The following is a 16750-nucleotide window of genomic DNA, read 5'->3' as shown; positions in this document are numbered from 1 at the left end:
TATCTAAGTAATTTGTTATGCTCTGTTATGATTTCCCTACGCCCGTTCATATCCTTTGGACAAATAACACATATTGTATTCAACTCTGCCATGTATCGTTGATAATCTCTCTGTTGCTGTTTCCTTACTGCGTGTCTATGTGTGCGTGTCTGTGTGCACAACTAAATGTTTCTTCCTCTCTCTCTGTCTCTTTTTGTGAAAGTGAAAAACTATCACATCTATATAAGGGTTGCTGCACGACCATATCAAGTCAGTCATTAGTTAGAACTCGAACGAGAAAGACCTCAATTCTTCGTTCTAAACATTTTTCATACAGAATACTTACCAAACCCTAGAAGAAGAAAACAAAAAAACACACACAGAAATTTTATTCACCCATTATAAATACACATATAACCTGAGAAACGGGTGCGTCTTGTGAGTGACCGAAAAAATTGAAGAAAATAATAAAACGAAGTGAAAGAAGAGCGAAAACATAAAGAAACGCGAACGTGTGTGCGTGTGAGTGTATAAGTTTGTTTGTTTGTGAATTGTGCGGTAGCTGTAATCCCGCATTAATTCTAATTAAATTCAATAACGATTAATGTTCCTAATTAGACAAAAGGCGACGACAACAACCAAAAGCCCATTACGAAATTCTCTCTCGTGAACAAAAAGGAGACACAGTATCAAATGTGCTTAAAATCATCAATGATGAAAACGAGAACAACAACACAACAAACAAGTCAAGCGTGAGTGTGAAAATTAAACGAAGAACAACAACAACAACTAGAAGCAAAAAATTGCAAAAGAAAGAAAAAAACGAAAAGAATCGTGTGGAAAATATTTTAACGAAATCAAAGCCAACATCAGAAACATCTGAAGTAGCATCTGCACAAGAAATTGTTTGCTCCACTTCCAAGAGCAGAAGGAGTGAGTGCGTGCGTGTGTGTGAATGTGAGAAAGTGCGAGAGTATTCTTGTAATCAGATATCCTTAAAACAACAAGAAAAGCAATCAAGAAAACAAAAAACGTAACGAAATAAAAACACAACAAATGTGCAATTTTCAGAGCATATCCTTCGGTTGTAACGTGATGTGGAAATCGCCATAAACGAACGGTCAAAACGACAACCAGAGAAGAGTTAATCACATAGCTGATATTGATAGAAAACCACACGACCAGTGACCATCTACGAAAAAACCAACAACCTCTATCAAAATGCCTAGAAGGGATTAATAGACCTCAAAACACTTTTCCAATTTTTCGTTTTGGTTTTTGGTTAGGCAAACATTTTTGGTTCCTTTCCTCTTTTGTTTCTTACGTTTCCACCAAACACAATACACACTCCAATCACAAATCTTCCGAAACAAAACGGATACCATGGCTTCTTCAATGAAATTCATAAGAATCGTGGCGATAATCAGCCTGTTTGTCTGCAATGTCTCCATGCAGCAACAGTCACAACAACAACAACAGCCTCAACAGCAATTGTCAACGCATTCAGCCCAACAACAAATGCAACAGCACTCCAATGCCATAATGGGTGAAGCTGGAGTTTCCAATACCCAATTGCATTCGCCCGCCACAGGGATACATGGCGCACACATGGACAGCCAAGATATGCGTTATGACACCCCAGACGATTGTCATTTCTTGCCTGCAGCTGGACCGGAACATCCAGAAATTATGTTGACTTGCAATTTGCGCACCGTCAACAGTGAATTTGATACGACCAACTTTAGTGTCATACCCTCAGAGCATACTGTGGGTCTACACGTACTCTGCAATGATGAAATCATGGCCAAGAGTTCTTTGGAGCCTCAATCTTTTGCCCATTTGCAGCGATTGCAAGAGCTCTCCATCAAATACTGCAAGCTCTCGAAATTTAATAGGAATGTCTTGGATGGTCTAAGCCAATTGCGTAATTTGACAGTGCGTACCCACAATACCCTGTGGCCTTCTCTGAGCTTTGACATAGAGCCCGATGCATTTGCTGTGGTAAAGAACCTGGAACGTCTGGACCTCTCCTCTAACAACATTTGGTCTTTACCGGAGAATATTTTTTGCTCATTGAGCGGCCTGATATCGCTCAATATGAGCGAAAACCGCTTGCAAGATGTCAATGAGTTGGGATTCCGTGACCGCTCCAAAGAACATCCTTCGGAACCCACTCCCTCGCCAGAAGCACTCAAACGCCTTAACACTGCCTGTAATTTTGAAATAGAAATATTGGATGTATCATTCAATCACTTTGTCCTACTGCCAGCCAATGGCTTTGCCATCCTAAGGCGCCTTCGTGTGCTACAGGTAAACAACAATGAAATCTCAATGATTGCCGACAAAGCTCTTAGTGGTCTGAAGAATTTGCAAATCCTCAACTTGAGCTCCAACAAAATTGTGGCTCTGCCCTCAGAACTGTTTACGGAACAAGCGTCTTCCATCCAAGAAGTCTACCTGCAGAACAACTCCATCAGTGTTCTGTCGCCAAAACTGTTCTCAAACCTTGAGCAATTGCAGGCCTTGGACTTGTCATACAACCAAATTACCTCAACCTGGATTGACCGCAGTACCTTCGTTGGCCTGATTCGTTTGGTGTTGCTTAACCTATCGCATAATAAGCTAACCAAGTTGGATGCTGAAATCTTCACAGATCTGTATACCCTACAGATTCTTAATCTACGCCACAACCAGCTGGAAAACATAGCTGCCGAGACATTTGCCCCAATGAACAACCTGCATACGTTACTCTTATCGCACAACAAACTCAAGTACTTGGATGCATATGCTCTGAATGGACTGTATGTCCTTTCGCTGCTATCGCTAGACAACAACCATCTTATCGGAGTCCATCCGGAGGCTTTCCGTAATTGCAGTTCCCTGCAGGATTTGAATTTGAATGGCAATCAATTGAAGACAGTTCCTTTGGCTTTGCGTAATATGCGTCTGCTACGCACTGTGGATTTGGGAGAAAATATGATCACCGTACTCGAGGATAATGCCTTCAAGGGCCTGAGCAATCTGTATGGCTTGCGTTTGATTGGCAACTACTTGGAGAATATTACCATGCATGCATTTAAGGAATTGCCCAGTCTCCAGATTCTCAACTTGGCTCGCAACCGCATTGCAGTGGTGGAGCCAGGAGCATTTGAGATGACTTCCAGCATACAGGCCATACGTTTGGATGGCAATGATCTCAGTGATATTAATGGTTTGTTCAGCAATATGCCCTCGTTGTTGTGGCTCAATATCTCCGATAATCGCCTTGAACATTTCGACTACGCTCATGTACCTAGCACTCTTCAATGGCTGGACCTGCACAAAAATCGTCTTGTAGAACTTTCCAATCGCTTTGGTCTTGACTCGCAAATACGTCTACAGACCATCGATGCCAGCTTTAATCAAATTCAGCGTATATCACCTTCTTCTATACCCAATTCCATTGAGCTGTTGTTCATCAACGACAATCTTATCACAACAGTGGATCCCGATACATTCATGCACAAAACCAATTTGACTCGTGTGGATCTGTATGCCAACCAGATTAGCACTTTAGATGTCAAATCTCTGCGCATTTTGCCCGTGCACGAACATCGTTCATTGCCCGAATTCTACATTGGTGGCAATCCCTTCACTTGTGACTGCAACATTGATTGGCTCCAAAAAATCAACCACATCAAATCACGCCAATATCCCCGCATCATGGACTTGGAGACGATTTACTGTAAGCTACTTAACAATCGCGAACGTGCTTACATTCCCCTAATTGAGGCTGAACCGAAGCACTTCCTCTGTACCTACAAGACGCACTGTTTTGCTGTTTGCCATTGCTGTGAGTTCGATGCATGTGATTGTGAAATGACATGTCCCACCAACTGCACCTGCTTCCACGACCAAACCTGGTCCACAAACATTGTTGAATGTTCTGGTGCCGGATACTCTGCTATGCCTCGCAAGGTACCCATGGACACCACCGAATTGTATATCGATGGCAACAATTTCGTAGAATTGGCTAGTCACTCGTTCTTGGGACGCAAGAACTTGGCCGTACTGTATGTGAATAACTCCAACATTCAGATCATCCACAACACCACCTTCAGCGGCCTAAAGAGATTAGTCGTACTGCACTTGGAAGACAACCACATTACCTCCTTGGAGGGCAACGAGTTTAGCAATTTGGAAAATCTACGTGAACTCTATCTACAGAACAATCGTATTGCCACCATTGGTAATGGTAGTTTCCATGCCTTAAGGAAGCTTGAGGTCTTACGCCTGGATGGTAATCGCCTGATGCATTTTGAGGTATGGCAACTGGCTTTGAATCCCTACTTGGCCGAAATTGGTTTGGCCGATAATCAGTGGTCGTGTGAGTGTAGTTACCTCATGCATTTCCGTACCTATTTGGCCCAGAACTCGGGCAAAATTATCGATGCATCACGTGTTTCTTGTGTTTACAACAATGCCACCAGTGTTTTACGTGAAAAGAATGGAACAAAATGCACTCTGCGTGAGGATGTGGCCACCTATGTTCAAGCCAGTGAAATCGAAAGTCTTCTACCCCTTTTGCTAATGGCCACTTGTGCATTTGTTGGATTTTTTGGTTTAATCATGGGTCTCTTCTGCTACCGCCAAGAGCTGAAAATGTGGGCTCACTCCAATTGCCTACTGAATATGTGCTACAAAAATTCCGGCTTCGTAGAGGAATTGGACAAGGAGCGCTTGAATGATGTGTACTTTGCCTACAGTCTGCAGGATGAGCATTTCGTTAATCAAATTTTGGCCCACAACCTCGAGAACGACATGGGCTATCGAGCATGCCTCCATTACCGTGACATTAATATTAATGCCTATGTGACCGATGCCGTCATTGAAGCTGCCGAGAGTGCCAAACAATTCGTGCTGGTTCTATCCAAGAACTTTTTGTACAACGAATGGTCTCGCTTTGAGTACAAGAGTGCCCTGCACGAAATCGTCAAACGTAGAAAGCGCATTGTATTCATCCTGTATGGCGACTTGCCCCAACGAGACATCGACATCGATATGCGTCACTACCTACGCACAAGTACTTGCATCGAATGGGATGACAAAAAGTTCTGGCAGAAACTTCGCCTGGCTCTACCTCACGTCCGCAGCAAACGCACAACCAACTGCCTGAGTAATCGCTCGTCGGTAAACATCTATGCAGCGGCCCATGAATATCAAGCAACTGCCAATGGACGGGTGGCCAGTGGAGGAATGGTGGTGGCCGACAAGCCATACAGTGATTGTGGCAACTATGCCACGATTAATGACTGTGTCCGAGGATATGCTCCTATTCCGACTGCGGCAGCTAATTGTAAATTCAACACACTCAACGAGATGGGCTACAAGGCGAACAAGGAGTCAAAAGAGATGCAGCATGCCAAGACATTGGAATTCCAGCGCCATCACAACCACATGCGGCCACAACCACCTCCCTCTCTGGCGGCAGCCCATATGCACCATCAGCAGCAACATGAGTATGCTGTTCCCTCCTACTACACCATGAGTAATGGCCAAATTCCGAGAGGTGCTGCTGCCAGTGGAAGTGCAGGTGCTGGTCCTAGTGATATGGTGGCTCCCACATATGATAGCGTGGACTATTCGAAACAGGCCACCTTGCAAAAGACTTCAAATAACTGTGATTGCAGTGGCGAGGGCACCAGTAGCAGGCGCAAACCTGGCCTACAGGCTAGCTTCTCATCGAATTTTACACCACCACCTCCACCTTTGGTCAATGGTACACTGACCAGTTACAATTGCAAGAAAGCTCCCTGCAGTTGTCGACGATCGACGACGGGTGACAACCTAAGCTGTCGTTGTGGTGCAGCTCCAGGCAAGAGCAGTAGTAGCAATAGCTCCAGCAGTAATAGTTCCAATGAAAGTTGTCGTCCCGATGATGAGCTCAATCACTACGAGTCCAATCTGTCACTGAATGAAATCAATACAACCACAGCCTCCGTGGGCGAGGAGAGCAACAGTTTGTGGGCGTAACATCAAAATTACCAGCAACTTCAAAAACAGCGTCACCAACAGCAGCAACAGCAAACGGCCGTTTGTTGACGTGATGGTCCTGCCAAACACATTGCTGACGATAACCCAGATGATGTAGAAGATGAAGAGAATGCTTTAGTATTTAAGCTTTCCCAGGAGACAGACTATGTAACCAGTGAATTTATGAAGTGCACGTCTCTCTATTTTAAGAATAGAAGAATACCCCAGCACTTTTTGTAAAATATATAAAAATGAATCCCTCCCTAACATCCCTCATCCTCCTCTCCCATCCCAAATCAAACACTTACTTTTTATTTAATCAATTATTAATTATTTATTGAATGATTGTACTTATACCCACATATATATGAAAATTGTTTATAATTGTTTTTTGTATTTTTAATTTGTATGTGTTTTTATTTTTATGTTGAGTTAAGTATTTGTTTTAAGTCTTAATTTTAAGTAATTTAGTTAAATATGAAAATTTACTCAAATCTATAAAACTCTGAGATTTTTAATTGGATAAAAACAAACAGACAACAGACTGATAAACTTAGTTCGTTCTTTTTAGAGAAACATGTGTGAGAAGAAACGAAGGAAAATATTAATAATTAAACTAAAAAGGAAAATAAAAAGCAAAATCTATCTACCAAACAAATAAACAGAATGTATATAACTTTCTTTTTTTTTGCGCTAAGATATCTCTGATATTCATCGATAGCACACAAACAACAAAAGAAAAACAAATGTACAACAAGACAAGCAACTACAATTAATTTCCATAGAATCATATTCGGACTTGGGGGACTGTGGGGGGAATAGACAGTGAAACTCCATGAGACGGACGGTTGACACATGGACGGACTAATAAACTGCTACCCTACTGACGGACATCAAAAGTTCGAAAGTTTATAGACCGGACGGACAAATCATACGACAAACGAATAGTCGGGGTTCTAGGTTTCATTTCGGTTTCGTCGAGAATCGTTATGTTTCTCCCAATTTGACTAAATGAAATCGATAGAGGAAATTCATTCAATAATTCATTGTAAATAGCCCATAACACAATCGTGAGACTAGACTCCAAAACCAACAAATTGACCATAATTCATCAAATACGCACACACCCACACTTAGTTCAAGTCAAACTACAACCATATTTAAGGTTAATTAATTAACTATTTATTTGTTTTCATTTCTACTATAATAAGATTTCAATGAAATTATACCTAAACTGAAAAAGACGAAAAAAGAAAACAAAAAACTAAGAAACTAACTGATAAGAGCCACATTTCCGTTACAACGTCAACTACTAACTCAGCAGTCACATACATACACCCTCATATAGAATATACAAAAAAGAATTTTTGAAAGAAAACAAATAAGAAGAAGATCTATAAATATTTAAAGAAAAAAAAGAAATCACACAAAAACAACAGCAGTAAGGAAAAATCAAAAAAAAAATTAAAATGAAATAAATGAAAATAATTGAAATTCTAAAACAAACCGCTTTAATATGTTTTAATTTCTTTATTCAGAAAATCTGAAATTTTTCCATATTCCAAAAGCACCTGATTCCCCAAGACCTCCTCTCACAAAAATCCACACAAAGTTTTTTTTTTGTTTTTTCAACCATTGGCATAGACTTAGACAGACTCGGAGATTTCCAGCAGACAGTAAATGATTAAATTAATATTCCACCAGCGCACAGAGGGTTGAAATCCATCAAAAGTGGCGATTAATTCAAAAGATGAACTTTAACTTTAATAACCGTATTTGGTACCGGGTGAAAGAAGATAAAATTCTACATCACTACTTGCCAAAATAAAAGTTCTTAATTGTTTACTTTATTTGCAGTGTGTCTTCAAAGTTCAATAATTATTATTATTTTTGCGCGCATTGCTTAAAAGTGAAAATTTGCATATTTCCAGTGATAATTTTTTTAATTAAGACTTCTAAAAGTGAAAATTTTATAATGGAGCCGTCTACTTCAGGTATTTGAGCATATGATAAATATTTGTTTGTTTAGATAAATGTTTTGGAAATATTGAAAAAATATATAAGAAAATTGCTCCAAAAATTAGATATTTTTGATGTTTGTATTGGATTTCAACTGAATTATCGGTGAAACTTGGTAAAACTGCTTATATTTTCTTAAAATATGAAGTTTCAGCTTATAAATTCCAAAACATCTTTTTGCCTTTTTGTTGCATTTTTTGACTTATTAAAGAATTTGTAAAATAACTCCAGTCGCTAAAAATATATATGAAAAATAAAACAAACAAAAAATCACTTTGACCTTATTAGCTTTTGTCTTTATATTCCGTTTAGTATTTGTTATTGTAGCTACTGAGTGTGCAGTTTATTAGAGATGGGTGCGTGAGTAATTTTAAATCACGCGCACTCACGAAAAAATATTAATTAATTAATTCCAAATTATTTACAAAGCTTCGTAAGCTAACTGAAGAATCTCAGGAAGCCAGAAATAAGGACTTCAAACGCTATAGGGAGCACTTTTCCCGTAAATTCAGTCGGGAAAATACAAGATAGACGTCTTTAATAGATTTCTTCTAAGTTCAGATCCATTTATTTCGAGCAAGAGGAAGAGTTGCAAAATGAAAATGCAGCAAATGCCTCAGACTCCATTGGAGTTACTTATTCTTACCCAAAATGAAAATGATAATGGTGACGAAGATGATGAAGATAATGAAGATGAAGATTATGTTAACGAATTGTATGATGATTAAGAAGAAAATTATTATTATTAAGTAAATTAATTTTATAATGGTTGTGAAGTAAATGATGATTATGAATACTTTTAAAATTAATGAAATGAAGTAAATAAAAAAACCGTACAATTATATTTTTTTAATTATTTTTTTCCTTTAATGGTTGTTTGTTTTATTTTTATACTATGTTTTTTATGAATATTGATCAATAAGATATAATAATATTTTCTAATGTAATTTTTTGTAAATATGTGGAATTACGGAATTTGAAGAAAAAAATCGGATTTTAATTTAAAATTTTGGGTATATAAATACAGATTAAACATTTATTAATTTTTATTTTTTAAGAACATTTTTTTTTTCTAAAAGCACATTAAGTATGCTCTAATTTTCAATTGTATTTCCTAATTTATCGTTTTTCTTTGAAAAGTTACAGCGAAAATTGTGATATAAGACCACTTTTTCCAAAATACAAAAAAGGCCATAAAAGATTAAAACAACAATTTTTATTTTTTTTTTTTTTGTTTCTAGTTATGCCTTTTTATGTATTTATGAATATCCTTCAATAAAAAATAACAATATTTTAAAATTACGGCTTTCCTGAATTAATCGCCACTTTGCCTACCGCTCAACCCACTGTGCAGCGTAACACTTAATTTGGTAGCTGGAAAACTCCACATAAACAGAGTCAACAGTAATGCAAAACAAACAAATTCACAAAATACAAAACAATGGCCATTTAAAACACACATTAAATTTTAAATTAACGATAAACATCGCATAATTAATATTTCAAATACTCACAGCATTAAAGCCCTCTGCCTACCTGACATTCATTCCTTCACTGCATTGTGGAAAAAGTAATGGCATAAACATTGGCTACGAATAACAACACAAAATGTCGTTCAAATTAAATGACACATTTCTCTGGTCAAGGTAAACAAACATCAAAATGGATTCGAATACATCCGACTGCCATAATCAGCAGAAGAAGCAAATGAAAAAATAACACACAAAAACATAATAGCCCATGTTGAGAGAAATAATTAAAGCACGCAAAAACAAACAAAAAACACAGGAGAAAGCATTTCCAATTTAATTGACAATTGATGCGAATTCATCATTAACAAAAGGGGGTGAAATGTATCAGCTTATTCTTCAAAATCTATAGGGCATACGCACGTAGGATTTAACTACCACAGTGTTTGTTTGAAATTAATTGGATAAACTAATTAAGCGAAAAATTCCATTTCAATTAACTAAATTATTGATGTATGCAAAAAAAAAAACAAACATATGTCCCATAGAAAATCCTACGAAAATATATAAAGAAAATTCTGTATAATTGCATGTAATTGCGTTTGGTTAGATACAATTGTATCTGAAGAATACATACATTTTACATAAATTCTATTCATTATTTTTTTTTTTTATTTATAGACTTCCTATGAAAATTTTACACCAAACGAAAAAATACTTTCCTACCGAAAGAGTTTGTAGACAAATGAAATATTAAAAAAATTAACCCAGAATTTATGACAGACGATACAAGGATTGTCTCTAATCTTTAAAACTAAATTTTTTAGAATAATTCGTTTGCCTAAAGTTTCTCTGTGTAGAAGACACATTTATCTTCGTTTCTTTCAATAAAAGGGGAATAAATTTTCTTTAGTCGGATTGGAATTCATTTTACAACTGATTATAGGATATTTACAAATGTAACTAAAGTTTGAAAAATAAAATTTTTATTTCTTATATGCGAAAAAGGTTTTCTGTTATCAATGAGAGCTACCCAATTATAAGTTAAGGCCTTAAAAAAAGCTTGAAAACATTCAGAAATGTAACCAGCATTACTGGAGGATATAAACCACTGCTTAAAACCATGTCAGTCTTCGGCCGAAATAGAATTGAATCCATGGCAGTATTCATTGGTAAAAGAGAACTTCACTGTATAGTGAAGTACTGAATAGTGAACTTATTCAAACCTAGACTTCTATGCATGCGAGCCAACGAAACGAAAGAAGGTTCCCGATGGTATAATTTGACCTAAGTGAAAATAGGTCTTCCAGAAATATTGATCACAGACATTTATATATTGATTAACAGAGAATCACCTACTAAATCGTGGAAGTTTTGGTTGTCCGTCTGGTTATTTTATCTATTTGTTGTTCACAACATTGAGGATGTAATGCCTCTGCCCGATATCGGCAATTGTTTTATTCGTTTTAATATGATTATAAATATATTGTAAAGATTGCTAATCCGGTGATTGGTTTGCACTTAAATATAATTTTATCTTTCAGAATTTTTATAGTAAAAAATTGCAAATTTTTTTTTGTTATCACTAACTAATTTTCCTAATACATCTAATTCATTGTGAGTATGCTGTTGGCTCTGTTGATGTTTGTAATCGACATTTATCCATTTATGAGATTAGATATCATAACATTATTAATATTAAAATATATTTTGCATTAAAAACAAAATCAACAAAGAAACTTTTAGCTAAATCAAATATTATTTGTTTTTTTATTTACTTGTCTTTTTTACTAAAATCACTTTTGATGAAATTTCAATTACACCAAACATTTCCATTTCCAAAGTTTGCCAAAAGAAAACCAAACTAAAATTATGCTAACTTGAGAAATTTTGTAAAAAACAAACGGTAGAATGTTTTTCTCTAAAGTAAGTTGTATAAAAGATTAAATAAAATATATTTAAGAAAATTAATGGAAATCTAAACCACAAAAAAAACAAACAAAACTACAACACAAGCAACGAATTGTACTCGTCGTATAAACAAAATACAGAAAACTGAGCGAGATTTTTTATTTAAATTTATTTCGTTTATTTTTACCACATTTTAAAGAAAATTCAATTGATTCATCCAACAAAACTAAAGTCAACAAAATTTTCTTGTACATAGATTATGTTCCTATTAGTTATAATAAAAACCACATGTAATACCAACAATAATCCGATCTATAAGAAAAACTTCAATTGCTTAAATTGTGTTTTCTTTTTTCAATTTTGTTTCTCTCTAAATTTGGATTGCCCTGAAAATATTTCTAAAATGAATAGAGTATTGTTAAAGCAATACTTTGATTTCAAAATAAAACACAAAGAAAAAAAATAATAATACAAAAAGCCAAACAAAAAAACCAACATCTACAAATTCAATAAATAATTATTTGAGTATTGCAAAAAGTAAAAAAAAATTAAATATGCAACAAAAAATTAATTAAAAAATATGGAGTTTTAATCTCACTGTCAATGCAGGACAAACGGAAGAATTTAGTTTCTGAGACTAGAGTAAGTATTCAACCATTTTGTAATAACTGCATTAGTTTTAATTATATGCGTAAAACTATTCAACGTAAACCGAAGAATCATCATAATTTTTTTGGCCATCCATTGCACACAGAATAAAATTTGGAATTATCTAACTTAATCGTACCTTATTTAGGTAAGGTTAGATTTGAAAATGGCTTCATTTTCAATAAACAAATTAAAATAAATTCTTCATTAATAAAAAAAAATGGGACTTTTAACTGCCAGACAACAAAACAAAGAGAGGAAACTGCGAAACCCAAAGTTTCACATTGTTTATGTAATTTCATCGTTTTTATAGTTTGTATTATTCAGATCCTATTTATAGAAATGACCATAATTGATTTCTTTAACAAGAAATCCACAAAAAAAGCAGCAGCAACAAATCTCATACTATGAAGCTCTTCATTGATGCTAGTACATCATCCAGTGCCTGTAATTAATTAATGTTCATTAATGAAAACTCCCACAAAATCTCACTTGAACACTTGCAGCTAATTAATATATTGCCATTAAAGCGTCAATTGGCTACTGAGGAACCTCGGCGCGTCGCCTTATTTACACTAGCGATAAACGCCAGAAAAAGCATCATTCATTACACTATTTTACAGGCATTCATTTAGTATCGGCCAAGATTAATCGATAGTGAGTGCTAAAGTGGTTCAGGGGAATGTGTCCCAGACAAAGTTTTTCATTAATTCAACTCGCGAACAAAGTAGAGAAAATGGATGAGAGAGAAAGAAGCAAATAAAATTTATTCATATTAATTTCAAGGAATACGTATTTCCCTAAGGCAAAAATGATTGCAATAAGACGCCAATATATATTAAAAGTTATTTTTTAAAGATAACAGAGAAGGCATTCAATAACAAGAAATTATTTTGAAATGTGTTTTCGCAACCATTGTGACTTGGAGTGTTTATGAATTTAATTTTTGCCAGATAACAAGTTGGAATTTCTCAAAATAAATTTATTGAATATAGCTTTATTTAAACTTAATGCGATCTATCGTTCATCGTATTATAAAAAAAATTCTCTACGAAGACTTTTATGCTGTTCCGAAGAATATATATTTTTCAAATTTCTTTCTTATGATCTTACGAGAAGTTTACTACTGTGGTGTCACAATGGACCAAATATTCCAAGTGAGCCTGAAATATCGGACTCAAAACTCTATTTTCAGCAAAATTATTAGGGGTCAAATAAGTTCCCTGTGCCCTGAGAGAACAAAAACATAAAATTATTGATATTGCTTTATGGCCAGATAAGTTTGTTTATATGTCTCAATAATCACTAACGAAAATTGACTATGTATGGCAATAGTCTGATACATGGCATACTACACCGAAAAAAAAATCTGTATTTACACTAACGTTAAATTAAATTTTTATAGCAACATTGAAATTTTCGTTTTTTTTTTATGTATGTCTCAAACATTTTATTAGTCAGACGTGGGTATAAAGTTCAATATGAATCAAAGCAAAAGAAAATTTTCGTACGATTCCGAAAAATAGTAAGAATGGCTATGGTCGTGATTTGCCGCCAATGAATTTTTTCTTTACTTTTAGTTCATTTTTTTTTTCTATGAGAGGGTGTAATTTCGTGAGTTTTAGTTAAAGAAAACACCAGGGCATTAAATTTTTCTAGTTTTACCAACGCTTTGCGGAAATTTCAAAACATGGAGAGTAATTTAGTTCAATTTTCGTACGAGGTAATTCTTGCTATAAAACAGTTTACTGTATTTCTGTGCATTTAAACCCATCTGCACAAGATACGGTCATATTTCGATCAATATATTCATACTGGTCTCGTGTACTAGGTCAGGTTAGGTGGCAGCCCGATGTATCAGGCTTACTTAGACTATTCAGTCCATTGCAGTGTTGCCAGGTGATTTTTGATTCTTCCCCCCCAAATCTTAAGAAAAAAAACCCCTAAATTGGTCTAAGCTTTTTTCAAAGACCCCCAAAAAATTTCAGAATATAAAAGTGGTTCCAAAATTACGTGAAAAAAAATCATGTGGTGGTACACTTTAAAAATTAAATTTAACATAAATATATATCCTGAAAGAAGAGTTCTTTCCTGAAAAACGAAATTTTAGAAAAACTAAGTTTTATTTTGATGCTAAAATTTTTTTTCGTTTGAAGTAAATAAAAAATAAAATTTGCCATTTAAGAAAATACTTTAAAACAAAAGAGATTTTCGTTTGTTTAAAATTTCATCCCTGAGGAAATTATTTTTTCTATGGATGTAATAATACAATATGTATATCAATTTAAAAAGCGGGCTTACTCTTGAAAAGCTTTCAGCTGCTAAGTTAAAATACGATTGTTTTTAATTTTGTCAAATATTAAAAATGCCCTTTCAACAGAAGAGTTTAAAAAAGATAACGAAAATAATGCTATTGGATACTTGTTTGTATTTAGGATCTTCTTGTTGACTTTCCGCATCTTTTTTCTCATAACTCATGCTAGAATTGTTCCGAATTTGCTTGAGAATTGCTCCACTTTATAAGGTCTGAAATAATTTTTTACCCCCAAAAATCCCCCCATATAAATTTTTACCCCTAAAAATCCCCTTAAACGTGAAAAAAACCCTAAATTTGGGGGAAAACTCTAACCTGGCAACACTGGTCCATTGTGACACCACATTGGTGAACTTCTCTCTTATCACTGAGTGCTGCCATATTTGGATCAATATATTCATATTGCTCTCGTATACTAACCGATCTTATACAAAGAAAGAAAAAATACTTTCCAGCGAAACAGTTTGCTTCCTATCAAATAAACCAAAATTTTTGACAAGCGGTGCAACGATTGTCTCTAATGTTTTTTTTTTTTGTTTACTTTAAAAGAAAACTTTTTAGTGTAAAAGAAAACATGATTCTTCTAAAATTTCGTTTCTCACAAACGAAAAATTTTCTTTCCGTATACAAACTTGGAATAATCAAAAAATAGCTATATAATTCTATAAACCATCATAGTTACTGAGTTTTTATTTTTTATATATAATTTTAATTTAATAACATTTTAATGGAAAGCTTATTTTTTTTTGTGTTGAAATCTATGAATACTTTTAAAAAATATTTTTGAAATGCGGCATAAAACGTTTCAACAATTGGTAAAAAAAAATCGGGCCAACTTAAAAACTTCTTTAGAACAAAAGGGGAATTTCGATTGTATAAAATTTCGTTCTGGAGGAAAGTATTTGTACTTTGGGTATATAATGTCATTTTTTTCCCGGGAAGCATGGAACTTGTTTTATATTTATGATGCATCCAGCAGAGTTTTGAACAATTTGGCAATTGTGCCTTTTTCTTTCCTGAGGAACGAAAATTCAGACAAAACAAGTTTCTTTTGAAGCTAATAAATTTTCTTTAAAAATAAATTAAGAATATTAGAGACAATCGTTTGTCATAAATACGGCTTTATATCCTCTTACAGAAAATACTTTACGTTTTTTTTCAAAAATTTCGTTCCGGAGAAAAGTATTTTGTCTTTGGTGTATGTTCGGATTTTGTTCGACTTTAAGTCTTCTCCTTGCCATATAGATAAAATTCCCAATGAATTTCACCAACTAATTTAAATCCACAAATTATTTATATTATTCAATTTACCCATTTTTAAAAGCCCAAAAAAAATTCTTTACAATTTTTTCTTCAGATTGTGTGATTTCCAGTAAAAACAAACTTCCCTTTGTTGCTTCGTGTAATAGTCATTAATAATTTGTTTTATTTTGTAAAATTGTTGAGGAAAAAAAATTAAGCATACCAGCATGTAAACAAATAGAAATAATGAGTGACTTAAATAAAAACAATAAAATGTCATTCATTTAATTAATTATATTTTATTTGAAACGAGACTTTTAATTGTTTAAATAAATTATGGTCATATGTGAGAGTTACATAAATACGACAATAAATTCATAAAAATATGTATATGAATGGGTGGCTGTAGGATTTATGTGTAAGCTATGTGTGGGCATTTAAGTGGAAAATTGCTAAAATATGTTTTAGACTTGATGTATTATGGTTTTCGGTCATTTGGGTTAAAGTGAGAAAAAAAAACCATCCCATGTAAAGGATAGAAAAAACCAGGATATTCTCATAAATTTGAAATGTATGTTAGTATATAAATGCATCATTTATTTCACCTTTTACTGAATATTAAAAAAAAACACGTATATCCTCTTACTTCCCTTATGGGGGAGGGGGAGAGATATATGTAAGTGGGAGAGTTGAGTAAAAATTATTACATATTCGCTTATACTCACACTCATACACATTCTGACTTTCGCTATTCAACAGACACCCACTTACAAACTCTCCTCTCAATCTCCCATTCTCATGCTCTTTCTCTTTCAGACATGCATTCCTATTAATGTCATCATAAATTTTGTTGTTACAAAAGACCACAACAACAACAATACGAAAGCTTATATATATATTCTTTCTTTTTTTTCACATTGTTTGTGCTTTAATTCTTTTCGCGAAATAAAAACATACGCCTGTGGAGCACAAACAAAACAAAAACAAGAAACGAAAAACTAAAAATGAAATCAATTTAATTTCCCCAACTTCTATGGGAATGATCGAAAAACTTCTTTTATATATTAAATACCATTGAATTGGGTCTTTGTTTGTGATGGAAGGTCGGTCTGGTGTATTATAAATACATGCAAATCTCTCCCCCCAAATCAACCTT

At 34.3% G+C, this 16750-nt stretch overlaps 1 protein-coding gene across 1 annotated transcript; it reads left to right on the top strand.

The window, feature by feature from the left end:
* Nucleotides 1–276: 276 nt before the first annotated feature.
* On the top strand, nucleotides 277–7712 carry Toll-6 (Toll-like receptor 6). Its single transcript, XM_075305240.1, has one exon. It carries the CDS (start codon nucleotides 1363–1365, stop codon nucleotides 5989–5991), a length of 4629 nt encoding a protein of 1542 aa, XP_075161355.1. The 5' UTR covers nucleotides 277–1362; the 3' UTR covers nucleotides 5992–7712.
* The last annotated feature ends 9038 nt before the right edge of the window (nucleotides 7713–16750 follow it).

The sequence above is a fragment of the Haematobia irritans genome, chromosome 4, assembly GCF_050003625.1.
Source record: "Haematobia irritans isolate KBUSLIRL chromosome 4, ASM5000362v1, whole genome shotgun sequence".
Taxonomy (NCBI): Eukaryota; Metazoa; Arthropoda; class Insecta; order Diptera; family Muscidae; genus Haematobia; species Haematobia irritans.
This window is presented reverse-complemented; position numbering and strand designations above follow the sequence as displayed.